The sequence below is a fragment of the Lonchura striata genome, chromosome 4, assembly GCF_050655825.1.
Source record: "Lonchura striata isolate lonStrDom1 chromosome 4, ASM5065582v1, whole genome shotgun sequence".
Lineage (NCBI taxonomy): Eukaryota > Metazoa > Chordata > Aves > Passeriformes > Estrildidae > Lonchura > Lonchura striata.
The window spans coordinates 9,172,097-9,199,463 of NC_140706.1; the positions used below are offsets into that span (position 1 = coordinate 9,172,097).

The following is a 27,367-nucleotide window of genomic DNA, read 5'->3' on the forward strand; positions in this document are numbered from 1 at the left end:
ACTGTCATTCTCCACTTCTTTTCAGGGAGTCTGCAGGGAATTGTACTGGTGCCTGCTGTGATTTGAGACAGCTTGCAGTAGCAAGTCAGCCTGAAGTTGACTAGGCTGGGATTTTTTAGCATCATAGTAGTCTGAACCACAAGAATAAAAGTGGATAAAGTTCCATAATTTTTAGATTAAAAAAAAAAGCTTTCAAAAAAAATTCTTATGCTTTCAAAGGAAAAAAAAAATACAATTACTTTTCTGGCTGGAAAACAGGCTGCCAAACTTCTACAGTATACACTAGTTAAGAGATTTGAAACCTTATGTAGGAGGGTATGGAACTTTGTACTGAGAAACATTGCATAGTAACTAAGTTAAATATTAATTATTTAATGTTTTCAGAAGTGCTGTCATTGGTGACCTAGCTTACTGCTTTCCAGAATTATGCGGAAATTATGACAATCACACATTGAATATTATTTACACTGCTTGTTGTATTTTTTTGGTAAACTTCATGGCTGCATCTTAAAAAATGAAGAGGAACTTTCTTCTGTCAATATCCAAAGTAGTTCTGGGCTTGTTTTCATTTTTATTCTGGTGAAAAATCTAGTGATTGTGTAAGGTTTCAGGGATTGTTCTGATTGCTAAAAATTTGTTAAAACCTTGCTAGAAATGGCCTATGGCAATTTATTCTTTAAGCAGAACATTCAGACAGAAGTCAGAATGTATGCTTGCCTTTGTGGCTTTTAACTAAGGTCACAGAAATCAGGCTTTGTCTAAATGTGAAGCCAGTTTTGAGACAAGCTCTGAAGTCAGTGAGTTGCACTTGATAGTGTTACCTGTTGGTGAAATTGGCTCATCCTCTCAGTCAGGTGTTACTGATGATTTGACACCTAAGCTGCAAAAGTCCATGGTAGTCTGTCTGTTCTCTGCTAAAACCTAGAGGATCCTAACTGGTATTAGGCTTTCCTTGCACTGAAAACACTTAAAAAAAAATCAAAGAAATTTACTCCCAACTCTGTTTATATTTGTGATAATCCTGAGAAAGTCAGCATGGAAAAAGCTCATGATCAGGATGAAGTCTTAACTTGGTGAAATAGCATATCAGTAGTGTACAATGTCACAAAATGGAGAATCACATTGTTAGTTAAGTTGGGAAGGATCTCTGAGGTCATGGAGTCCAGCCTTGACTGATCACCACCATGGCAGCTAACCCATAGCACTGAGTGGCATGTCCAGTCATTTCTTGAATGCCTTCAGGGATGGTGACTCCACCGCTTCCACAGACAGTCCATTCCAATGTTTAATAGCTATTTTCACAAAGAAATTCCTTCTAATGTCCAACCTAAACCTCCCCTGGCACAGCTTGAGGGCATTTCCACTTGTCCTGTTGCTGGTTACCTGGGAGAAGAGACTCAGCTGGCTACAGCCTCTTGTCAGGGAATTATAGAAAGAAATAATGTCACCCCTGAGCCTCCTTTTCTCCACGCTAAACACCCCCAGCACCCTCAGCCACTCTTCATGCAATTTACCCTGTAGACCCCTCACCAGCTTCTATGTCCCTCTTCTGGACCTCAGTGACTTCCTTGCTGTGAACTGCTGAGAACTGAACACCAGGACTCGAGGTGAGGCCTCTCAGCAGTGCTGAGAATTGCAGTCACTGTCCTGGTCCTGCTGGCCACACCACTGCTGATCCAGGCCAGGGGCCATTGGCCTTCTTGGCCCCCTGGGCACACCTGGCTCATGCTCAGCCCCTCTCAACCAGCACCCCCAGGTCCTTTTCCACGGGGCCCTTCCCAGCCACTCTGCCCCAGCCTGTGGCACTGCAGGGGTTGTTGTGACCCAGGGGCAGGACCTGGCACCTGGCCTTGCTGAACCTCAGACCCTTGGGCCCACTGATCCAGCCTGTCCAGATTCCTCTGCTGAGTCTTCCTACCTTCCAGTATATCAACACTCCCACTCCAATCCTCAGTATGTGAGGTATTGCCTTAATATTAAAAAATAATTTCCCAATAATTGTATTTTTACGTTTTAATTGTTTTCCTAAGTTGGGGATGAATTTGTCTGATGGAATTTTTTTTTCTATGGTTTCTTTGTTACTCATTTATTTCCTTCTTTTTTATTACAGGAAGTTAGTCTTCACTGTTTAATTTTACTTGACATTGTCTTGCCTCTCATACTTCTACCACAAATATATTCTTTGTATAGTGTGCTTGAGTAGTTTAACTTTTTGAAATTACAAGCAAAGTTTTTTTAGTGTTAGTATTAACTCATGATCAGCAAAAAATAGGCGATGCAATGGACTGCCTTTATTCATGCTTTTAAGACTTTATGACTAGAAATTGTGCTTGTCTTAATTTTTTCAGCAAAATGGATATTGTGTAGGATGGCATTTTTGACATGAGAGAATTTGCATAGCTATGGCAGTAATATATTAATGAATGTTACTACATGATCAGAAAGGTGGTAGGTCTGATAATGATTTCTTTTATAGGTGTCTCTGCTTAGTGGACTTTACTGGAGTTTAGTGGAGCACAAACCCCTGTTGTTAAAGCATGAGATGACCACTGGAAGATATCTTTCTGGCACCTCTTGTGCCTCTCCTTCCAATATGCTGTTGGGATTCTTTTCCACTTAAGTGAAATTCGACTGACACTATTGAACAGGAAGGATTTTGGTAGCTCCTATTTATGGAAAATCAGTCTTTGTGGTCAGACCTCTTGAGCTAGTTGGCCTGGATAGCTGGAAATTTTACTGGGTAGGCTTACAGCTCCACTATGCTGCCATAAATAGGAGTGGGAGAGGCAGAAAGGATGGCTGTTTCCCATTGCTACTGTGTGGATTTATCATTCTAATTAGGCTGTCTTTTTTTTTTTCCATTTTCCTAGTCACACTTTCATTTGAGCATTTGTGAGAGAGAGCACGTGTGTGGGTAACTGGTGAGCAGGCAGGTAGTCTGACCACCACAGTCTATCAGGAGCTGTGTAGCTTTTTGACCCTGTTTTTTCCCTCTGTGAATCGTATCAGGTAGACTCCACTAATTCTTGACCTTTTAATCTTCTTTTAAAATATTAAAGCACATTAGTATTTGTAATTATATACCTTGATAAATATTAAAAGGTGGATTATTTGTCTGAAGAATACAATTTATTTTCTTTAACATTGTTTTATGTTGTGGTTTTTAAAATATTTTTTTGGTCATTGTTGTTTTGGGGTTGTTAATTGCACTCTAGGAAGTAGACAAAAATCCAAGCAGCCATCTTTGTAAACTAGCTCCTTAAATCTGACACCAAAGCTGATTGTAATATTCCAGAATATTTTATCAGTGCTCTAAAGTCTTAACTTCAAGGTTTTTTCCATGCTTATTTTTATCTCATTCATCTGTCTTCTGACCAGTGGAGACAGTACTGATTCTGCTCTTGTTACTTGTTTGTTTAACCTGCTCTTAAAATGACCTATTTGATGGAGACTCCACAACCTCACCAAGCAGCCTATTTTTACTCATAACTACTTTGCTGTTAATTTTCTATTGCATAGAATCCTCCCTTGCTGCAATTCAAACATTTTGCTGGTTATTCTGTTTGCTGTGGGTAGAGAGAGCTGACTCTTCTTTCTCCTCAGTATTCTGACGTGTAAGGTTGGTGTTCCCAGTTCTCTCAGCCTTTTCTGACAGATAATATTGTCTATGTCTGGTGGTACTTCTGTTGTGGCTTTTCTCCAGCTGTTATTGTCTGGCTCCAAGACCTGTGTTCAGAATGAGTTGCTTACTGGAGCAGTATTAGGTGAAAGGACTTTGCTGTTAATTGCACTCTAGGAAAAACCCTGTGTCACATAACCTGTGCATCCCAAGTTGCATTCATTCTTTCCATTAGTCTGACCTTTTTGACTCCTCTTTTGCATATAGTCATTTAGAACTATTTGGAAATACATAGTAATTGTCAAGATCTTGCTATTTAATTTGGTCATGAGAACGTTTCAGTACTTAAGGCTATAAAAAACATTAATCAAGTAAATAATGACACTTATTCTTCCTCCCCTGTGTAAATCTTTCATTGAAGAAAATTTTACTGGTTTGACATAACCAAAGTGGCTGTTCCTTCTCTTCATATCATCCAAGTGCTTAAAAAGATTGTTAGGGCATATTTAACTTTTCTGGGAACTGAAGACAATCCATTCATCAGGTGTTTCTACCTTCACTATCCTTTTATTTCTCCGTCAGTTTTTGGGGTTTTAATTTTTTTTTTTTTTTTTGTATGGAGGGTTGGGGTTTCTTTGAGAGGAGTGAGGTTGTTTCTTTCTTTTAAAGAAAGGGTTTAAATAGTTCACCTTTTTCTAAGCTTATGATTATCTAAGACATCCTCCATGAGTTTTCAAATACAGGAGTATTGATTTTTGAGGTGGCTCAAAGGATTTCCTGAGGAAGTTTCTTAAATGTTATCAGATCTTGCCTACTTGGAAAAAAATGTAAGTATGACTCTTTCTAATAGTCAGTTGATTCTGGGTGGATATTTTTACTCCTTTACTTGTGCTAATTGTGCTGGTCATCTGTTTGTGATAATTATCACCTCTTTGGTGATAATTGTTATTCATCAGTCTCTTTTCTCTCTTCATTCAGCAATGGAGAAATTCTAGTAGTAGCAGTATACTGATAGAATGATTTCTTAGTAGCCTCAAGCTGTTTAGTAAGAATTGTTTAGTTTTGTGCCTTTAGCCTTTCATATTTGTCCCTCTTACTCTCTTGCCATTGTTATACTTGTTACACCCTTCATGTGTGCTTTTTCTGAGTCATTATCCTCTTGCTATGTTTTCTGTTCTCTTGCTGTGCTTGGTTTTTTTGAATTTGTTTGTTTCTATTGTGTCACTTGAGAATTAACTCTTCCTTCCCATAGACTTGTCATGTGTCAGCTCTTAGTGATGTGAAATTTGTCTCTTGCTATTCTTCCTTCCTTTCCCTCTTCAGTAATCATGGAATTGATGGTTCACTTCCAGTGAAACTCTTATTGTTTACTATCAGCTAGTTTTTTGTTGCTGCTACAGCTCAAGGAAGTGTCTCCAGTTGCTTTCTGTGTTTTAAAAATTTACATTCCTTGAGCCATTCCCAGTAGATGCCTAGATTCTTATTATTTCCTTTTAACAAAAAATCTTAGGGTTTTTTTTCCCCCTTTCAGAAAGGATAACATCTGTCTGTTGTCCTTTTCTAATGGTCTGTGGTAAGCTTGCAGCTTGATAACACTCATGTGCTTTCCTCTTTTTATTATTTGCAGACTTGCAGGACGATAACTCTCTCTGCATTTGTGATGCTTGTGTCCTTTGGGTACAGGGCATAACACTCCTCAGCATTTGTCTGGTTTGGGTTTTTGCTTTCATATTTATGTTTTTGTTGTGTTTTTTGGTGAACTGACTGGATCCTTTTTCTGTTAGTATTCCAGTGGGAAAGGGACTATTATGGAGTAGATCACTGCGATAGTCCCGTTCAGAGAATTCTATTTCTTATGCTTTGCACATTAGTATGCATTTTTCTAAGACTGAATGGTTACTCGGATTTATGAACTTCTGTGAATAATTGCTTGTACTTACTTCTGGGCTCTTGCTGTGGTATATATCATCTTTGAACTCTTGATGTTTTGCTCATCATCCTAGTGAAAAACAGTCTTCCCTCAGGCTGACAACCAGGAAAGGCTTTTTTTTGTAATGTACATTCTCACCTACCGGCACGCAGACCCTCATCACATGGTCAGAGAAACCAGAGCTGTCCCTTGATAGCATTTTCAAATTAATGGGGTTGTCTGCAAGGAGAATTTGTTCCTGACAGTGGAGAGCTGTTTGGGAGCTTCTTTGTTCTCAATTGTTGTTGGTAGTATCCATGAAGAGTAGTCAGTGTGGTGAATGGCCATTGAACAGCTTTTATTTTCTTGGGTCTGAAAGAGGCAAAGAACATCTGGAGCAATATGCATCCAAGTATACAGCTTGTTCTTTATGGTGTTTTTTTTCTGATACAGCTGTTTACTTGGCTTTGTCTTTTGCAGTCTCTTAAATGGTCTTAAAGACTTTGCAGTCACAGATGTCTTGGCTCAGCTGCCTCCTGCTTTTCCTTAATGCCTCACCCCGCCAAAACAAACCCCACAATCCAAATCTCAAAACCTCTTTCTAAGAATCTGTAATGTAGAACTATGCACACTGTATGTTTTCCTTGTAATCTTCCTCAGTATAGGAAATACAGGCAAATGTTCCTAGAAATCCAGTCCAAGACATAAATTTGTCTCACTGTCCCATTATAACCTTTTCATCCGTGGGTCAGGGAACATTCCAGATTGAAGTTTTGGAGATGCCACTGTCTTTTTTCTTGTTCCTTTTATGTATGTTGGAATCATTGTTATCTTCCTGCCAGTTACACCCCTGCATTTTTGTGAGGGGTAGCTGAATAGGCTCCTTGGATGCTGATCTCTGATTCTTGAGTTGTAGCAGTAAACTTGGGTCAAAAGATTTCATGTTTTACACATTTCCTCATTTGATTCAGTAAATGTCTGCTCCCTCCCATGGTGGTGCTTGAAGCAAACCATGTGTTGTGTTTCAGCAGTGTATTTCATGTGGCCATAAGAAACTAGTAAGTGGTGTGACGTGATATGTGTGTGTATGGTGAGCATTGAGAGCTCAGTGGTTTGAGGATAATGAAGTGCAAGGACTGAGGTAATCTTGTGTGGCTGTTAGCTTAACTTGGAGTTTTATTAACTTTGTAATGATTTGTTAGAAACACAGCATTTGAATACAGGTCTGATGTTGAAGCTCACTGGCTGCATCTTCGGTAATTTTGCTGATTGTTCTTAACTATTAAAACCAGGACTCTGCTTCTCACTGATGCTAATTTTTGCAGAATTGAAATGACTTAGAGAACTATTTCTCTGGTTTGTACTGTCAGTGTCATATTGTAGTACAGCATATGTAATTTGCCTCACATTTCTTTTTTCTGGTTGAGGGAAAAACATGGCTAGTTCTAGAAACTGCATTTGGTGGATTATTCTGAAAATGGCCTCTCCCATGTCCAGAATTTACTTAATGCTTTATGAGATTTTTCTGTCAGGAGGATGTATGTTTAACAGTTAAGAAGTGAGCTCATTTTCTTGTAATATAATGCCTGGAGTAGGGCATCTGCAGTTGTGGCATTGAAGTTACATAGTCAGGTAGTTAATTCCTGTATGTTGTCTTACACAACTTGCCTTTGGATGAGTGCTTTCTACTGTTCATAAAGCACATCTTGGAGTTGGGTTGGTTTTGTGTAATCCTATTAATTTTATTTATTTCTGTTCAGTATTCAAGTTGAATCAACAGATTAAAGCTCTAACAACTGTGACTAGGAGAGTAATGCATATGCATGGTTGTTACCTGTCAGGGCTAGTTGAGAGAATTTCGGGGTGTTTTAACTACCTGCTCAGAACACTTTGCTCATTGTACTTGGGAAAATGAATGCTTGAATCGTGTTCATTATTAGCTTTTGGTACCTTTTTTTAGCATGTGGCTCCAAGATCACTGGGAAAATGTTGAACATATTCCTAGAACAGAAAAGGCAGAATCCTGGTAGGAGGTGGATTGGCTGTGTTCTGCTGTGTCAGATTTAGCTACGAAGAAGGAAAGTATTGCATGTGGGAAGGGATATGTGCTTCTAAAGAATTGTGATGTGTGTAATTAAAACAAAATTTCCCTCCCTTCCTTCTTCCACTGGAAAGCCTGGGTTCTTGGTAGCTGCACATATAAGTATTACAGATACAAATGTGTTTTCACTCAAGTCCAAGCTTGTCTGCACTTAAGTTAATTCTGTTATTTTGTATACTTGCTGCCATTTTACTTTCAGCTAGGGGATAGCATTTAATGCTGTGCTGAAACTCATGAAATACAATTAATTCCTGCACATCCACCAGTGAAAGAGCTGATTTCGTTCCCCTATGATTTTATTTTGGTTTCAGGTTTTTAAGTTTGCTTTACCTTGCAAATTGTCCATATCTTTACACAAAAAAAGTAGGGTTTTTTTTGTTTTGTTTTTATTTTTAATGCAGTTTTAAAAGATATGTAAGGGCTTTGTAAAAGCTCTTGTAGACAAATTTCCCTTCCTCTCTTCTGCTGCTGAAAAAACCACCCAGAAGACAAAGGCAGCTCTTGTATTACAATTGAGTTGCAGATGTATTTGGGAGGCTGCAAAGCTTTTTCATGTGAATGGTGATAAAAATGTGAAGGGATTGGGGCAGCTGTTTTGATTCTGTCTCTCTGTAGAAATATGTAAAATGCCTTTCACTAGCTGATTCAATTTCATTTGAAATAGATCTTCACTGTCCATATCTTCAGTTCTGCTTCACAGCCTTCATGCTGTGACTGATAGTCTTGTCCTTCAGTTGGAGTGTATTCCAGGACACTTGACTCTGCTTCCCTGTCCTTGGTTTAATTGTTGTTTTGTGCCCATCCCCAGTACCCTTGCAGAGAGCTGAATTGCTTCGCTAAGCTAAACGAGGCAGGCTCTTGCTGACGGCCCAGTTTGGCTGTCACCATGTCTGTTCCTGTTAGGCATTTCTTGAGGGTGGTTGATCAAATGAGGTCTCCTCCAAAGGGCTGTGAAGCAGCACTAATACTTCCTTCCTCTTGAAAACAGTATGATGCATCTTGGAACCATGTTTAATTTTCACAATGGTAGTGATGAGCATCAGCCATTGGTATAACAAAATTCCCTTTTACTTCCCAGTCCTGATAGAGAGTTAATCTGAGAAAGGCTCTTTGGTTGCAAATACAGAACGAGACACTTTTCAGTGTCAGTGCACTTTTCAGATGTGCAGTTTTTTGATTTGGAGATGGGAATTGAAAAATTCTTACAGTTGGAAATGTAAACTGTGAATAATGAATATAATGAAAGACAAATTACAGAATCATCAGTACAAATAGCTAAATATGCATGTGCACGATTATACTTCTTAAAAAATAACCAATTTCTAGCAATATATTCTTAATTTACATGCAGTAATTCAGATCAGTGCAAAGCAAAATACAAGGAATATAAGGATATTAATTCTGCTGGCTTTAATCTGAATAAATGGTCTTATTTGGCCAAGTAATTGGTTGCACAAGTATAGGCATGCTGTGTTGTCTTGGTTTCACGCAGTTTAAGAGCTGATAGCCTCATGCGTATTGTAGTTGGTTGAATTTTGTTCTCTTTAAAACCATTTTCTTTAAGAAAAATGAAGATTAAAAGAAGATGAACACAAGCTTATGTTATGGTTTGCAGCTTTCTGACTGGTATTTAAATTTTACATCAAAATATGGGGCTTTGTGATTCTTACTATCTTCACTATTTCTTTACTGAAGTGTCATTATTTACTACACTAAATAGGCTGTAATATTTCTCCGCTAAGTTATGTTTTGATTTACTCCCTTAAGGTTAAATGTAGATTTAAAAAAAATTACTTTTAATGACCAAAATAATTTTACTTTACTGTGCAACTGAATTTTTCCTCTATTTATGATGCTATGAGGAAATGGCTCATCAGCTGCAGCTGCCATTTGTACAAAGAGTGATGCTGCAGTTTGGAAAATAAAGCTTGACAGTTGGGCAAAAGTGTAAGTTTAGGTTTCTCTTCCCCCTCCTGCTCCCCAAGGACAAAATCCTTAGTTTTTTTTTGCAGTACAATACGTATTTCAGTATGGTAGATGCTACATATTTTTCAAATAGATGTTTATAAATGTAGGCATGGTAGAAATTGTGATTCTAATACTTCTCAAATTTTTATAAGATAAGACAGATGGTTTTAGGTTCAAAGGAAGATAAAATGACAAGTTGGGATTTGCAAACATAAGTACTTTTCATGGCATCAGGAATCTGTTGCTCTCTGCTATAGTGGTCCTCCTCTGCTGGAAGCAATTAACCATTAACCACCAGAGACTGCAGTCAGATTTACTGTGGTGTTATTAACCCTTGCTTGGACACATCTTCCTTGAGAAGGGACGTGGGCAGGGCCATGGCGAGAGTTGGGCACTTCTGTCTTCAGGGTGGGACAGCACTGCACCTACTGCTTTTTTTGAAAAAGGGAGATTTCCGCTTGTTAGATTTCAAATGCAATAGGAGTATTTTTGTTTCCAGGTGACATGGATCTTCCAGCTTTTTGTCATGGAAAACTTTCAGTAATGGGTTTGCTAGGGGGTTATAGGGAATTGTGGTAATGCTGTTTTTATGTTGCTTTGGAAGAAAACATGAAATTATATTGATAAAGCTTCTAGGGGTTACAGCAATTTAGAGAGGGATAATCAGAACTCTGAGCCTGACAAAACCCAGTACTTGTTTATATGCTGCAAACAGTATTCGTGGAAGCCTTGCCAAATTTCATGTGACCTCTAGGATGGATGTGCTGATGGACTCTGTCTGGGTGCACAATATTCTGTGAATTAATTAAAAAACCAAAAAAGATTATCCTGTTCCTTTAATCTCTTCACAGTGGTGTCAAGTGGAAGGTTATTGGGTATCGGGCAGGGATTTCTTTCAGAATTACCAGTTCTGTGAGTATTTTGTAGGAAGGATGATGTAGATGTCTGTGTCCCTGTCTTCCAGTGATCCTGTTCTCTAGCCCATTCGAGTTCCTTGCAATATAAGGAGAAAATGGTTCATCAGATAAAAGCATCTGAATACGTAACAGAAGAAAAGTGATGATGAAGAGTACTACTTGATGTTTGATTCTGAGCCTAGATGAATTCTGTTACAGATGATTTGCTACTTGCAGTTCTTAAATAGGGATTATACCAGATCATATCTTATGGAAAAAAAACCCAACAGTAATTAGTTCAGGAAGGTCTTTGGCCTTTGTCAAGACAAATTTCATGAGATCATGTGCCAGGCAGCACTTAGATGCATTTCTTAATTACATATTTTTAAAATTCTTAATTACATCTTTTGTGGGTTTGGTTTTGGTGGAGTTGAACTCAAGAATATCTACAGAACACAGCAGGGACTTCTGGTAGGTCTGTACACTCCATTATGCAAAACAACTGTTTATTTCTTAATTTTCTTTTTCCTTAGGGTATTATTTGATAGTGATCAGTTGTCACATGGGACTTTGAAAATAAAAAAGCAGAGGAGGTGAATTCTATGGCAATGGTTGAGGCAGAGATGAATATACCCATCTGTGAGTTTCATGGAATAAATAGTTCAAGTTGGCATCATTCAAATTTAAAGGCCAAGGAGGTCATTTGACTTTGTTCAATAAAGCAGAATAGATAAGAAAAACTTACTGAGTACAACCTTGCTTTAATTTCCATTTAAAAAATATGTGAATGTAGAATGTTCTGTCTTATAACAGGATACAGATCAGAGTTTCATCTTTTTAATTTTGGATTGTGGATTCTTCCCAATTCCTGCAGAGATCATGGCTTTTTTGTGTGTGCTAACATTTTCATGTTGTGGCACTCTAACCTGTGAACTCCTTATTTCCTAAGAGGTGCTCATTTCCTGAAGGATGCAGTTTAGGTTGATTCAGCTAAAAGAAAACTAAGTGTGCTATTGAAGAATGCGTGGGAGGAATGGCACAGAATATAGATGTTGCTTCCTTAAAACTCATTACAGAGTAACAGTATCTCTGTTATTTTCAAAGTACTACTTCAAAGTTGTCTTTTTAAAGTACTGCAGAGGAAAAATACTTTCACTGGGGAGTTTTGTGTAGCTTTCTTTGCAGTGTAGATCATGTAATTGCAGATGGCTGTATTTCTGAGTGTAGGTTTTTGTCAGTCCAGGTTTGATGGGTTTGTGAATTTTAAATAGCTGTTTAGACTTCAGTCTGTTCTGATAACTGTGCTGCAGTAGAATTGTTTTATTTTGGCACTGAGGATCCAAAGGAAAAATAAACGAAGCAGGTAAATAATCAGTTCTGTGTAAGTCTCCCAGAGGTGGTGATTTAATTTAGTTTTCAGCAGACTTGAGTCTTACAGAACTGAAGTAGAGGGAAAACTGATGTTCTTTCAATTCTCCATTGTCCAAGGCTGTCTGATTTCCTTCCTCCCTGCTCTGTTTTTGAAGGCTTTGTGTATGTCTGGGAAGCAAAAACAAAACAAAAAACTTAATTATGTACACTTCTTGCACAGACATTTACAAGTCATTGATGCACTTGATCCACCAGAAGCTGACAGTGCATGATCAACACTTTTGCAAACTGTGGAGGAAAAGATGTCTTTACTTTCTCAGACACTATTATGCCTCATTTTGAAAAACATCTCTGTGTACAGGTGATTTTTTTATCCTTCTACTCCCACCCCTGTGATAAGCCTGTAAATACTTATAGCTTAGAAAAATGCTTTGGGAAAAAGTCTTGTTCACCAAGTATCTTAGACTTGAGTTTTATCAGGAGGTAGTAGGCACTTGTCATTTTGTCATTAAGGATATCCCCCCAAATGGGTGAGGTGACAGCCTCCCCATGCACTCTGACCTCACTCTTAACTCATAACTATTGCTAAACCAGAAAGTATTGGTCCTTTCAAACAAGTCCTGAATATGCCTACTACTTACACTTTTGTAATTCCTCTCCATGGATTGAACGTCTATAAAAACAAACACTTCAATTGGAAGAAGTGTAATTTGAAATAATTTCAGTTCCTGTTGAAAATTCCATTGACACTTTGACTCAGTATCAAATGTCTTAAAGGATATCACTGTTAGAAATGAAGCAATTCAAATTTGGGATCTTGAGCATGTGGGGAGAGGAATAATTTTGGGGATTTGAGCCTTTCATGGTATACTTACTTCATAACCTACATGCAAGGTAATGGAGCTTTCTAGATTAAGCCTCCCCACCCTCAGATTGTCAGCTTGCTTGACATCAACAATTTACTTTAGGACTAGTTTTTACTGAACTATGAAAGTAGTGTTATGTTTACTTAAAGCCCAGTGATAAGTTTTAATACTGTAACTTGTTGAAGAAGAAAAGGCTTCAGAGAACCTGTCTTGCAGGTTAGTCAGATTCTGTAATGGTGTGGTTTTACTTAATAAGGAAAACACTGGAAGTCAGTGTTATTACATAAAACAGATTAAAATTACAGTAGAAGTATCACTAAAATTATTGAAATCTCATCATGTTGACTTTATTTCTATTTTCCTCATTATTCATATAATAAGACTGTTAGTTATATTGGCTAATGAGGATTTAACCTGGGGTCTTAAAAAGGTTGTTTTGGCAGTAGTATGATTCGAAAGAGAAAGAAACAGTTTTGTTCATAAGCACTTTCTGTAAAAATGCTTTGATAGGGAGTACCTAATTTTCGTTTAATATGATGAGAGTCTATTGCCAAATATATCTTTATCCTAATATATTGTCCCTAATATAAAGTAATATCATAGTTCACCTTTTGGTGGGCTAAACTGAGAGACTTCAACAAAGCCTTGTTAGCTCCTTGCAAGTATTTGGGTTTTTGCAGTTGAGTATAACTGTTATGCATGTTTGTGTCTCTTGCTTGTCTTTATAAACAAAGCAAGTGTGAATTCTCAAATTAGATAAACAATCTTTTTTTAGACCCAACATTGTCTCTCTTCCTTCTTCATAGGTTATTTCCCATGTTTAGCCCTTGATTATGTAATTCCTTCTGGCTAAGCATGGTGAAAGAAGCATGGTAGAAAGGGCTGGTCTGTCTATAGTCACCGGATTTCCAACCTGCCCCATCCCAATGCACGTACACAAGATGGTACATAAACCATTAACATGCTGGTTTTCAGAGCTAGGTGGTGTATTTCATGTGGTGTTCTGCAGCAAATCTGCTTTTTAAATATTTCTGTTATGTACTATAGCTATTGAACATAGATATGCTGTGCACTAGATACCAATATAAAGAAGGGTTGAGTCAGCATGCTGGCTGTATTCATGTGCAGAGCTTTTGCCCTCTGGAGCTCTGACAAGCTTCTCATGTGCGCTTTACTCTTGACTGTTCAGCTTCTGCAACTTCTGTTTCTCCTGCTTCTAAATTGTTTCATATCTAAAAGCTGGTTTGTCTGTATTTGAGAGTAATATCACAATTTTAAAAAAATCTAAATATCAGGAGAGTCACAATAGTCTTGTAACTCTTTTTGGAATGCTGCTTCTTTCTCAGCTTTCACTTTTTTGTATCCTGATAATTGACATAAAGATTTAAAGGTTCTCTGAAATTATGTCTAGTCCATTAGTTTTTCAAAGGAGTACCAAGGGCTGACTTGTGATATCACTGACTTGTTTATGTGTATTTTTTTTCTTCATTAAAGCATTTCCAATCTCAAGAGTGTGGAGTGCACTAGAATAATGCAGGGTAGGCTGGGAAAGGATAATTGTGGTGTTTGTGAATATTAATGCCAAGGACAAAATGCTTGGTAAAATAAATTTATAGTCTGCAAAGTTACTCAGCTGGCCAGATCAAGTTTTGGCTGCCTTAGTGGGGATATTTGAACTTAAATTGTCACCTTGTCTTTGCTTGTGCTGTTTTTTTATTTGGTACTTTGGCACCTGTAGTAAAATTGAGGATCTTTTTGCATAGGAAGTCTTCACAACTTTCCCTGTTGGTGACTGTTGCAGATAATCAGTAACCACTTTGTCTGGCAGTGTGTCTTGTATAATCCTGAGACTCCCTGGCAAGCAAGTCTGTGTTAGGATGTACAATTGCATTCTGTTCAGTGTCACTAGAGATTTGTGATTGTGGCATGGAAATTTAGATATTTGTCCATTTCTTAAGCGGAACACTCCAGTTTCTAGATCAGGAAGGGATACTATTTAGTTTGTTCATCCTTTAACTTTATAGTTAATAAAACCAACTGATGGTCTTTATTTATTCCTCCTTCCTTAAGACACATTTCACTGCTGCTTCACACTAAACCATAGCTATGTTTGGAGTAGGAACCTCCAAACTTTTCCCTTCTGCCCATCAAACATTTACCTGTTTCCAAGCTACTGATTCAAAAGTATTTGAAATTAAATTGTATATAACTCATGGCAAAAGACTTTTTTTTTCCCCCTCAAAACCAGTAATTATAGACTCTGATATCTGCTTGAATGTTGCTATGCTAATGAGCCTGGGAATGTGTTGTATATTACTGATTATTTTCTGGCCCACTATTGGGCATGCTTATTTTGCATTCTCCAGTGCTAGGAAGAAAACTCTTACCTTTAATTTATTAAAAAATAGCATTTTAAAATGCTTTTTTTTAGAAGTCATGCTCTCCTAGTACAAAAGCTCTTGTACTTTTGGGGGTTGTTTAAAAATGAAAAGAAGAATTTCCCTTCTGTTAGAAAAGTTTCCTGTTCACCTCCACTTGGGTGTCAGACTTCGGTGACGTGGACAGGGGCCCTCAGTGACCTTGGGCCAGCCCAGCTGGAGCACAGCAGGCCCAGGCATGCTGTGATAGAGGGCTCCTCTGCATTTCTTGGCTGTGTTGATACTGACTATAAGTATTTGGATGTGGTTGTCCTCTCGAAGAGTATTCTTGGATGTAGGACTTCCAGGACCTCCCTGGACTGTTTCTTTCAATATTAGACCACCCTTAACAACAAGTAGTTTGATGAAAAAAATGATGGAATACACGTTCTGCTTTATTTGACATATGCTTTGATTTGCTTCAGTTTTGCAGTAGTTGATATCTTGCAGGGCTTATGGCATTTTGGTGCGTGGTGCTGGTGTGTCCAGAGTGTGGAACAACCTTTTCTGTGAGATACCAGGCAGTACTTTGCTTAGTGTCTTGGTAGTGTATTTTCTATGCCTTTACAAATGCTCATGGGTTTCTTAAAGCAGATGAAAAACAATCAGTATGTTGAAATAAATGAAATCTCAAGAATGATGACACTGCCAAGTAGAACTGTTCCAGTTTGCTGTTCTTCTAAAAAACTGGGTTGTACCAGAAGTTAACTGGGTATAATGTGGACTTAGAAGAGGATTAAGGAAGGGATAAGTGTTGATAGTTCATTTTCTGTGTTTTACATCATAATATCTCTTCAGTGCTGTAATACATGTTTTGCAGAGGCTGCAGTCACTCCTGCCTGTGCTCAGAAGTGTTTAAAGCAAACCCCAAAGCCTTGCTATGCTACAGGTCTGGCCAGCGTGGTGTTCTGTCTGACAGTGCTTGCTACTAGAGAATGGAGAGAATTACAGTGCATGTGCAAAATAATCTTCCTCCTGTGCACCTTCACAGGCCTTACCAGTCCTGGGGTGTCCTATATATTTGATTTGTTACCTACTGTTAAATGTCTCTCTGACATGTTTCTCATCATTCTTTCCCCTCATCCACCAGGCATTTGACTTTTACAATGGATTATCATTAAATCAGTTTTGGTCGGGGGGAAGGAGTCTGAATTTTCACTTACTGAAATCAGATCGTTTGCTATCTATTGAACTAAAGGCATAAATAAATCATTCTTCATATCTGCGAGTCACTTAGGATCTTGTAAGTGTCACTCAGCTGCCAGCAGCAGTTCTGTCACCAGTTTAGCTGTGGCTGGGAGAGGAGAGAAGCAGCTCAGGCTGCGACTGGAGCGTGCCCAAGTCAGAGCTTCACTGGGGCCGTGGGGTAGAAGGTTTTGAGCAGAGTGGGACTTGAGAGTGCTGCCAACAAAGGGTGCTGGGTGACAGCAGTGGCAGGTGAGCAGAGCTGCTCTAAGTGCCTGGGGCAAGGCTGAGCACCGTGGCAAATGGGATTTGGCTTTAAAATGCAGGCAGGAGAACAAGTGGCATGGACAAGACATCTGGATGTGTTTTGGGAGGGGTGGCAGGCTGGTTTCTTGAGTGTTAGATACTGACAGATTTTTCAGCAAAATTAATTTTTCACTTCACTATATAAAAATAAGGTATGGAATACAACTATTATATTAGAACCTTGTAGAATTAAGTGTAGCTTACTTGTCTCTTGAAAACATTGGGGTTTTTTTCTGATCTGTCTTTCCTAATGCACCTGAGAAAATCTGTGTAATTTATCCATGCTGTTTTTCTCTGGGAGAAATTTGATTCAATTTTTTTGTTTTGTTTTTGAGCATCACATTTCTTTTGAACAGTGTAGGGTTCAGTGATGGTGAATTGAATCTAAATTTCCTTCCTGTGCTTTTTGTTTCCTGAGTTCTCCTGAGATCTTGCATCACTCTCACTTTCATGATGTTTGTGTGTCTTCACAAGGCTTCAGATGTGAGACAGATGGGGGTGTGTTGTCTAGTAATGTGTCAGCCTCCTGGTGGTCTGATTTCAATAGTGACAGGCTATTAGAGCAAATTGTGGCAGTCTCTGAGTGCTTGTTTTGTAATTGCCCAACTGGTTCTTCAAGGTCATTCTGCTGTAATCAGGCAGTATTGTTTAAACTGTGATTCCCTCTCTGTGCTTTCTGATATGAACTATGCTGTGCCACGATGTTTGCATGCCTTATTCTCCGGGCAAATCAATGTTTTGGAAAAGGTGGGTTAGTGTGACAGTAACTTTCAAGAAACACAAGATATCTTTCCTTTTATTTTTTCCATTATAAATAAAATCATAGTAAGAACAGAAATACTTCACACACACACATTTCATTGTGGTGAAGAATGCGTGTGGAGATTGAGATGTTCCTCATCATCCATGTCAGCCTTCCTTATGGAATCTACCTTCAGGAAATAGCTTTTTAAAACACAAAACATTAAAATCATTATTATTAAAAAAGGATACTCAGGAATGAAAAAATAAGGGTTTTTTTAATTAAATAAAAAAATTAGGATAATCCAGAAGTGACAGCATCTAGCTTGTCACTTCTACTTGAATTTTCTGTACACAGAGTTGTATCTGTCAACATATGGCATAGTAACTAGATCTTGGATGGTCTTTCTGCCATTCTTCAGTCTCTTCAGTTACATGAAGAATTTAGTGCTGTTAGCTGACTTTGTCATCTCAAGATACTTTCTTGTTACAGACTTTGGATAACAGCAATTTGTCTTTTGAGAGCTTAATAAATAAATAATAAAAGCAATAATTTGCTCCTCTAGTGCTAGCAAAGCACAAAGCAAGCATTAACATACTGAAATTATTAGTGCAACTCTGAGGTCCTTGAATTTCCTTAGGACTCTTGGCTGAATGTCATCCACTCTTGGTGGTTTGCTAATTTTTCACTTGTCCATTTTCTCTGTACTGGTTTTGTCTTTTTTTTTTTTGCCTAGCAGTGCTTTGCTTTGAAACAGATTCTCTAATGCATATTCCATAAAGGCCTTTCACTGGGAGAATATCTTCACGTTCCTCCCCAAAGAACTTGCAAAAAATTGTTCTGGTGGTTTTGCCCTGACTTTAGATTATTTAAGCTTTTTTTCGTAATGCTTCAAATTGTTTACTTGCTGTACTCTTACCAATCCTGACAGGCTCCTTGCATCTTATGGGCCTCAAGAAAGGATTGAATTGTAGTTTTTATGCTTTTTTTTTCTTCCCTAAATTATTTGAAACTGTCTCGTATTTTTTTTCTGTTTTTAGCTTGCTATTGTTTCAGCCTCATTTGGACAACTTTTACAAGATTCTTCTAATATTTTCTCTAATATGTTGTTTAGCCATCCTCTTCCTTGCCTGTCATGTCATTATTCATCCCACTTAAGTCCTTCTTTTTTTGTGATTTTTATGTTTCCTCTAGGCCTCACATACAATCTCATTGTCTATAGACACTTAGTTTTTGATGATTTTCTTTGTTTATTCCTATTTGTCTAATTCCTCTGTTTAAATTCGTTGGTGTTCCTCCTGCAGTTATTTAGGTCACTATTAAATTCTGGGGGAGGGTTACACTAATATTTTAAGCAAATTCTGCACAGTGCTTAGAATCAAGAGATGTCTTTTCTGACAGCTCGTTCCATGAAGCAGTCATTGCTGATATTCAGTATTTTGTCTTGGCTTCCTGTGACATTTAGTGGGTAACAAAACCTCCCATTGTTTTTGTCTTTACTTTTATAACATTTCTGAGTACCTTAGCTTGGTCACTCAATGCCTGCATGTTTCAATGTGATGGCTCATGTATTTCTCATTATCACTGTCTTGAATGTAAAGAAGGTAAATGTACTCCATTAATGAATAAGTAAGGTCTTTGGATAAATTTCTCTTTTTATTAATTTTCTCCAAAACAGTGTTTTTAGCTGCAGATAATTGTTTAATTCTAAACTTTCATACTGGTTTCCTTATTTTTGAATGTATATGAATGCCATTAACCAGTTCACCTCCAGACTGGAGAATATCTTTTCTTGATGAAGAAGACTTCTTTTTATCAAACAACCCTTATTTCTTCCACTTTTTGGAAAGTGCCTGAATAAAAATAGGCAACTTGTTCTACATAAGCATTTTTGTTCCCATAATTTTAGACCTGAGATGCTTGACTTGCATATGAGGGTTTTTTTCTTAAATATCTACTCTGGAAAGATAGCATAGTGTATGGAAGTGAAGTTGTGTGATTTCCTATTGATGTTTTCTCTATCAGTGATCTGACAATCTCCCACTTTGCCTTTGGAAAAATTCAGCTGAAGGCAGTGGCTTTGCAATAATCTCCCTGTCTCTAAAAGGAGCAGTTGGGAAAAACTGAAGGACACTCCTTTGCACTGAGGACAGCTCCAATTAGAGTTTATGCTTTGGGCACAGGGCAGAAATGTTTTCTGTCAGTACAACACACAAGATCTGGGGGTTCTTGGTCAGACAGACTGGTTCTACTGTGGTCTTTAGAGTAGTCTTAGAAACACTAATAGTCAACAGCAATTGGTGGGAAACTGGAGGGCAAAAAAGAGTTTGGAAAAAGCATGTGAAAGGTGGAACAGAGACATGAGATAACTGATACCTGAAATTCAAAAGCTCAACCAGTGCTCAAGAAGGAGAGACTAAAATAATTGACTGACTTTATTTGTCCTTTCTCATTTTTTAAAAATGAAATGCCTTTTCTTCAAGTTGGTATGATCTAGAGCTCTTCATTGTCACTGACTTGAATTCATACATTGTCTTGACTTTACTCTTGATTTAGTGTCCTCAAATAGTGCTGCGGGAGAACACTTGGGGCTTGTAAAAGGCACTTCATTGCTGTCTGGTGTATTCTCTGTAGCACTGGTGTAGAAGAGATCTCAGAGGTTTCTGTATGAATTATAACCTGGGGCAGGAGGGAAGCTGGAGTGGCTGAATGCCACTGGGAGCCTTGCTGTGGAATACTCTTCTGGTTAACACTGCATATTTTTCTAAGCAGTATGGTATTCAACTTTCAAAAGGCAAGAGTCTTTGTTAATTGTTTTGATTTACAGTAGAAGTTCAAAAGCTAAATGCAAACGATCAAATACTGAAGGAAAAATGTAGTTCTGCTTATGACTTTTCTGTTTTCCTATATAAGTTCTTTCAGCTCAGAGTTGCTATAGTGCAAAAGTTGAAAATCCAAACTTTTGCTTCTGTAGAACTTTTTTACAAAAGAAAAGGAGATTTCCATCTCTGCAGTTGAAAGATGATTCACATTTCAAAAGCTGTTGTATCAGTCTTCAGATACTGAGGAAGATTTTGTTTAATTTTTGTAAAGCTCTTTTAGCAATAAACTCGGCTATTGTAACCAATCTGTTGTTATTTCTCCAGGTTTCACTAAATGGTACACAGTTTACAGACAGTTCTGTTGGATCAGAATTCACGGGTGTTTCTCAGGTATGTGCAGTCAAATTTTGTGGGTATATATTAAAGCAGAATTATTTACTAATGGGAGACGATATTAGGCTGTATTAAAGGTACTAAATTATACTCTTCAAAAATAATGCTGTGTGAGATTTGGATGTTGCTAATTGAAGTCAGTTTTTGATTATCTCCTATTTAAAGCTTTAAAAAGCAGTGGAATCTTTTTTAAAGTAAAATTTTATTGTTGTAGTATGCTTGAAATTGGACCTGGATGTTAAAAAAAATTATGCAGTTTTATGGTAATAAAGTTATTCTTGGAAATAAATCTAAATACATAGCAGTGATGCAGTTATTTCTGTTCCAACTTGTCCTACTTCCAGCTTTCATTTATGAATGTTATATCTGAACATGTTTCAGAGACAAAGTGAGCCTGGGTGTTTTCTTGCAGAGATGCATCCCACATTTTTTGAAGCTTGACTAGTGGAAAAATATCTGCTTTTCACAAAATATGCACTTTGCTCTGATGATACTGAAGAGACTTACAAATGTGACCTAATTTCAAGCTCTCCTAATCTAGCAAGAGTTTACTGCTCATGTTGAAATGGTCACATGAATAGTTACTGCATTCATCATGCTTTAAATAAACAAGAAACTGCAATTTATAGCTTCATTTTAGTAGGATGGAGTCATAACAGGTATCAAAGATGCTTGTAGTCTAGATTTTGTTAAAGTTTCAGTTTTGATTCTTGATTTGCCTTGTGCTCTAGGAACCAAGGGCTTTAATTTGAGATTCACTTCTGTCATAAATATGGCACCAGTGGGGAGATAGTTAGGGTTTCACTGAGTTTGGCCATAACAAAGATTGTTGTTCCTGCTGTGTTTGCCATAGCTTTTTAGTGATTGTGGTGCAGCTTTGAGGAAGTTGCACACACACATCTTAACTTCTAGAAGTCCCTGCAGCGTGGCTGAGGTGTATTTGCCATGACCTTTACCATTGCAAAAGACTAAGTGTCAGGTTGTCTTAGCTTCTGAACTTTTACATTTTTGTCCTCTTCTTTTCCTACTTGTTGAAAGATGTCCTGCAAATGATATTCATAAGGATTTGTCTGTAAAGTAGCTGTTTTGATGGGGACTCACCTAATCTGCCTTCAACAAATTTTATTTAAGAAGGAAACTTTCAGGGCTAAGGGATAAACAGCCATGGCCTCCTGCATGCAGGGGTTTTAGGCATGAATGAGATCTTCAGTTGTGTGAAGGTCAGCCAAAGGGAGCATCTAACTTGGGAAATCTGTTGGTGCTTGTAGAGCCTCGAAAGGAGTTGGTCAGTCCTGGCCTTTCAGGTGGCAGAGGGAGTCTTCCTGCATGAGAAGGTTTTCTAAAAACGTACAGTAGACTCCTGGAGAGATTGTGTTCTCCTTTCTGCTTTAGTGCTTAGGTGCAAATTCTAGAAGTGGCAGCAGTGAGCGAAGGTTAGCTGTTCTTAATAAATCTGTTAAATTTCTCATGAACTTCTGAAAGATAGAAAGATATTTGTGGAAATGAAATCAGTCTGTCTTTGGGGTTTTTATGTCTACAATTCTTAGTTTTCTTTTCCATATTGCTGAGTCTGACAGTTTTACAAATGTGAAGAACACAAAAATCAGTGTTCATAATGCTCTGCTGTTTTTCTTTAGATGTCACCACTAGAGGATTGATTTGTTGTTGCTGTGAAGGCAAGAAGAGAGTGAATTGTGGTTTAGCTTGAACTAGTCCTTTGCCCTAAAGAAGTGTTCACCTGTGCAGTTCAGCCTTACAAGATCTTTAAAACTATATTTTTTGTTAGTATTGAGGTTGGAGCAGTATCAAGATCAGTGCTTGAATTACTTAAAGTTTGCTTTTTCTTTGAGAAAGAATTAAACTATTTTGATGCTTACACAGAAGGTGTTAATTAAGGCAGAGTTAGCAGTTGTAATAAAAGTGGGCAAATCTGTGATTCTGCTGTTACATGATGTTTTGTTCCAGTCATTTCTTATGTCTCATAAAATCGGGTTCTCTTTGTCTTGTGTTGCCTATTTTTGACTATCAGGCTTGATGAAGAATCAGCATTGCATGGCTGAACCATAGTTTCATGCTCAGTAGCATCTTGTAAAAGAATTCAGGTTTTGGAGTATCTCTGTCCTTTTAAGTTGCCAAGTCTACTTGATTCAATAGCTGATAGTGGATTTTAGGATCCTACTGCCTTGTTTTGTTGAAACAAGTTTGATTTAAAAACAATCAAACAAGTTTGATTTAAATTTTTATTTTGTAATAGGCTTAGCTGAAAGTGACTTTGTTTCAGGTACTATTATAAAAGGATGTGTCACAGAGCTTCAAAGATGATATATGTTTCTTTTTTATCTGTAAATGGTGACAGTAAAAGTAAATCTCCCTTTTTAATTTTACTTGCTGGATTATTACACTAGGTCAAAGTATTTTAGAGGGAAAGGCTGTAGACCATGCTCCTTGAAAACGTTCTTTCTAAATGGGTGTGTATTAATAGTCAGAATTGTTTGCCTCATGGATATTGAGCCTACTGTGTTTGTTAGGGCACTCCAGGTATTCACTTTTATAATGACTAGTAAAATATGCATGTTGTTTTTTGGGGGTTTCATTGTTTTTTTTCAAATATCAGAATATCTTTTCTGATGTGCATTCTGTGAATAATCAGTTATCTATCAAAACATTTGTTTGTAGACACCATTTACCTTTGGCTTGGGCCAAAGGGCACCATATACAACCGGCGAGCATTGTCTTCTTTGTAGAAGTGAACGAAAAGATACTTCGCTTTCAGAGAGCGGCATCAAAAATTCTAGCAAAACAGCACTTTCCACATCTCCAAAAGCAAACAATATGCTGCATCTTCCACTGTGGGTGTGTCCAGACTGTCGAAGAACAGTTGAAAAGGAGGAGAGGCACGCTACCATAGAGCAGTCTCTCGTGGTAAGTTCAAGTACCTCAGTAAACTGAGAAGATGCTTAATTATGGGCTGCAAGTCACTTTGTGCTTTGGAACCACCAGAGCTGTAAATGCTTAAAAAGCATTGTGGGCGATTTTGAGTTGGTTTTATTTAAACTGAACAGGGAAGTTGTTCCAAAAGTGAGGAATTCTGGATCTGAGTTGAGGAGTTTTAAGTAGAGTAAGGTTTGTATCTGATTTTACTGAGCTTTTTGCTTTTAATTCATTTGATCACAAGCTTTGTCCTTATCCCCTGTACTTAAATACAATTTATTATACTTTTACTAACATGAACTTACTCATTATATATTTTTCTGTTCTGTCTGCTCATAATGCGTTGTCTTCTCTGTGTGAAGTAAACTATCTGAATTTTCCGTGTTCTTTCAGTGGACTTCTTGAGTCACTGTACTTGCACTGATTCCTTCCTGCAGATTTCTGAGTTTTGCTGTCTTTTCTTTCTTGTATTTTTTAATAAAGAAGTACAGTTTTGCATAGCATGAATGTAACCATTTCCTAGTCTTGGTAGCACTACAAGTACCAATTTAATATGTGGTGCTAATATTTCAAGTTGTGAATTCAACCTCACATAATAGCTGTGCTTAGTGTTGCAGGAAGATACTAAAAGTTTGTTGACAGGTCCAGCAAAACCTCATTAGAAGCAAATGATGTTATACTGCAGAACCAAGTCTTCATGACTGACCTGGGAAGTCACACAGTTTGGATAATTGGAAGTACTGTAGATTCCAGCTAACACCTCCTTGCAGAGAGCTAACAGACTGTGCACACACCCATAGACACATACATTTTTTATTTCAGTAAATTACTGTAAAGAAAGATTGTATAGAGGGTGTTGTTAAGCTTGTGTTAAAAGTATAGTCAAGGATGTTTTTTGTGAGGAAAATATAAGAGTATATCACTTGTATACAACTTGTATTTACAGATAATGTTGCTGTTAACAAGGGTAATAAACCAATCAAAAGAGGTTACATCTAAGGGAATTATACTTGTGATATGGTGGTAAACACATCCTAGAGAGTTCAAAGCACAGCAAGACTGAGGCATATTACAGTTCAGTTGAGTCAATTTTTTTTACACATTTAAGCCCTGTTTAAAGAACTAGCAAAGAAAACGCGCATCCTAGATGTGCAGGGAAGGCAGGATTTGCTTCCTACATGGTTTGAGTTACAGGTACTGCAGGTGTAAATAAAAATTTACCTTCATTTTTTCAGTTTGGGACCCATTTTCTTTCTAAATAGGAGTTTTTAAAAGCAAATTGAAAATACATTCCCAAGATAGGAAAGCTTGACTTAAAAAGGCAAATACAGGAATTAGGTGGCTAGTCAAATTAGAGAAGCTAGCTGGGAAAAAAAGGCCAAAATTAGCTAAAAAAAAAATGTTAGTGACTGCAAGTCAGAATACAGGTGGCTTGCTGTAGATGTTCCTATGTTCAGGTTGCTGTTGTTCTCATTAACTTGCTTGGTAGCAACTGCATGCAAGTTTGTTCTTACCTATCTCTGCATCCTGATCCAGGATTTGGGGCACAAAAAAAACCACCTTCAGTCACAGTACCAATATGAGAGAAGTCTCTGCCTGGTGCCAGGGAAGTCTGGTGGCAGACCTGGGAGGGCACAGGGGAGAAGCATGGCATGTGCTGGGGCTGGAGCACAGAGTAGGGAGGGAAACTGCAGACAGAAATAGCAGCAGTCTTGGGCGAGTGGTCTGTGTCCTCTGCTGGAATTGAACAGCACTGTACACAGGAGATCACATCCATCTCCAATGGCAGCAGCTTTCTGACATCCATTGCTATGAAGTACTGTGTCTGGCTGTTACAAACAAGATTTTTGATTTTTACTAGAAGGGATTGTTAAACTCCAGAAGCCAAACATACTGTTACATGGAGACTGAAGAGACAGTGCTGATTTATGATTAAGTGTGGATGATGCAAGCCTTCCTTTAGCTTAGTTCATTGTTTATGCTGAAGTACATAAAGGTGATAATTATAGCCAGTGTACTTTGGTCGTTAGAAATGAAGCTTTATTTGTATCATTGGTCATCTCTGTTCATTTCTTGATTTATTAGGCTTTTGAAAGACTAATTTTTTGTGCTTGATTGAGTGTTCTCCCAAAATACATGCAGCACTAACAATTGCCACTTTAATATTTGTCTGCCTAATAACATTTCAGACATTACAAACTGTTTGGGTTGTTTTTTTTTTTTTTCCAGAGCCAAGATTTCCTTTTGCACATGCCTCTTGGAAACAGTGGATCACAGCAGGAATCTGTAGGAGGAGGAAGAATAACTGTTGGTGCACAGACAGTGCCTGCTGCAGATCTTAGCAATTCCTCTCCTTCAGACATTGCATGCAACTGTGAGGCCTGTAATGAGCGCAGGTAAGAACTGAGCTCAACCTCAGCAGCAGGGTGGTTGTTGTCAGACTTTGGCAGTGTTGTAGCTTGTCTGTAGGTGTGTCCTCAAACTCTTGAAACAGTAATTTCTGCATGTCAGTATTTTCCCAGTTTCATACTTTATCCTAGGCATTTTCAGATATCCTTTTTTTTTTTCTGGAATAGTAGGAGTTGATACACTTATGTGATGCATACAAACAGAGGGCAATTATTTTTGTCTTCAAATGCAGAGAAAATTCAGCAGAGCCTGAACGTGAACCTCAGCAGCTACAGAATTACTGGTCTGAAGTCAGATACATGGTTCGGTGTATTTATCGTCAAGCTGGGACCCCTCTGGCAGATGACCAAGACCAATCGTTGGTACCAGATAAAGAAGGAATGAAAGAGCTGGTGGATAGGTATATTACTTCAAAGAATATTTATTCTATTTTATTCAGGATTTTTCAATACTAGTTTAAATGCATGGGAAGCTATTAAATTAATATGCTGTTTGCATAGAGAATATAAATGCATAATTATGAAAGGATTCCAGAATGTTATTCTTCAAAAGGCCTTATTCATAAGACACTGTTAAGTTTGAATTGCCTCATGTGAAAATCTTACCTTGTGGAACTAGCCTGAGTTAGTGGTAGTAGTTAGTGTTTGCATCTTACTGTGATTATAATACCTGGAAGAAATTTTATAAAAACTGGACATTGATCACTAGATGAGGCAGATTTCAATTTCATTGTCATTTTAGAAGTCACAATTGTAGCTTTTGTAGGTGTTGAAATGAAAATGGGCATAATGAGATCCTCAGTGGGTTTTTTGCTTTTAAGAATAGTGTGGCAAACCTTAAAGGGCTCCAGTAGGATCATTTCAATTTCTAACTCCACATGTTGTCAAGGAGTTTTTGTTCTCCTTGGTTCCATATGTGCTTAATATACTGAGATCTGAGCAGTCTGACCTGAGCTGTAGTTCTTATGTACAATTTCTAGTTGAACCTAAATTCTGGTGAGGTAAAGACACATTTGAAAGAGAAATTCATCTAGCATTGCTCTTAATATGACTGTGCACCTGAACTGGCTTTAGTAGATAATTAAATAAGCATATTGCACTTTGTTTATATAAAAACTGTTTGGTTTGGAACATGAGTTGTGTACAAGCAGAGCAATATAGTGTCCCTCCCTATTAGTCACACTTCGTTTATTTAAGTGATCAAAACATGCAATATAGGCTTGGGAATCAAAGATGTTTAAGTGTTGCATAGTGTGTTGGTAATTAAAACTGAATCATAGCTTAAGTGGTTATTGATGTTATGCATCTCCTTAATAGAAAAATTTTGGGAATCAGAACATAATACTGTGTAACTTTCTTTTGTACACAGGAGCTTTCATTACTCAGAACTGTTTTTCACTTTTGAGAGAGAGATTATTAAAATACAAAGACAG

General features: G+C 37.7%; 1 protein-coding gene across 4 annotated transcripts in view; it reads left to right on the forward strand.

The window, feature by feature from the left end:
• The window catches only part of FAM193A (family with sequence similarity 193 member A), a 76,954-nt gene that overhangs the window by 10,676 nt on the left and 38,911 nt on the right, over positions 1–27,367 (forward strand). For all 4 annotated transcript variants that reach the window (XR_014954660.1, XM_085577580.1, XM_085577581.1 and 1 more), the window contains exons 2-5: positions 20,527–20,592; positions 23,272–23,517; positions 25,756–25,922; positions 26,168–26,335. Coding sequence is in view for 3 of the 4 variants with exons in the window: in XM_085577580.1 (XP_085433706.1) it covers positions 20,527–20,592; positions 23,272–23,517; positions 25,756–25,922; positions 26,168–26,335 (647 nt within the window). In the remaining variant the exon portion in view is untranslated. The remainder of the gene's footprint in view (positions 1–20,526; positions 20,593–23,271; positions 23,518–25,755; positions 25,923–26,167; positions 26,336–27,367) is intronic.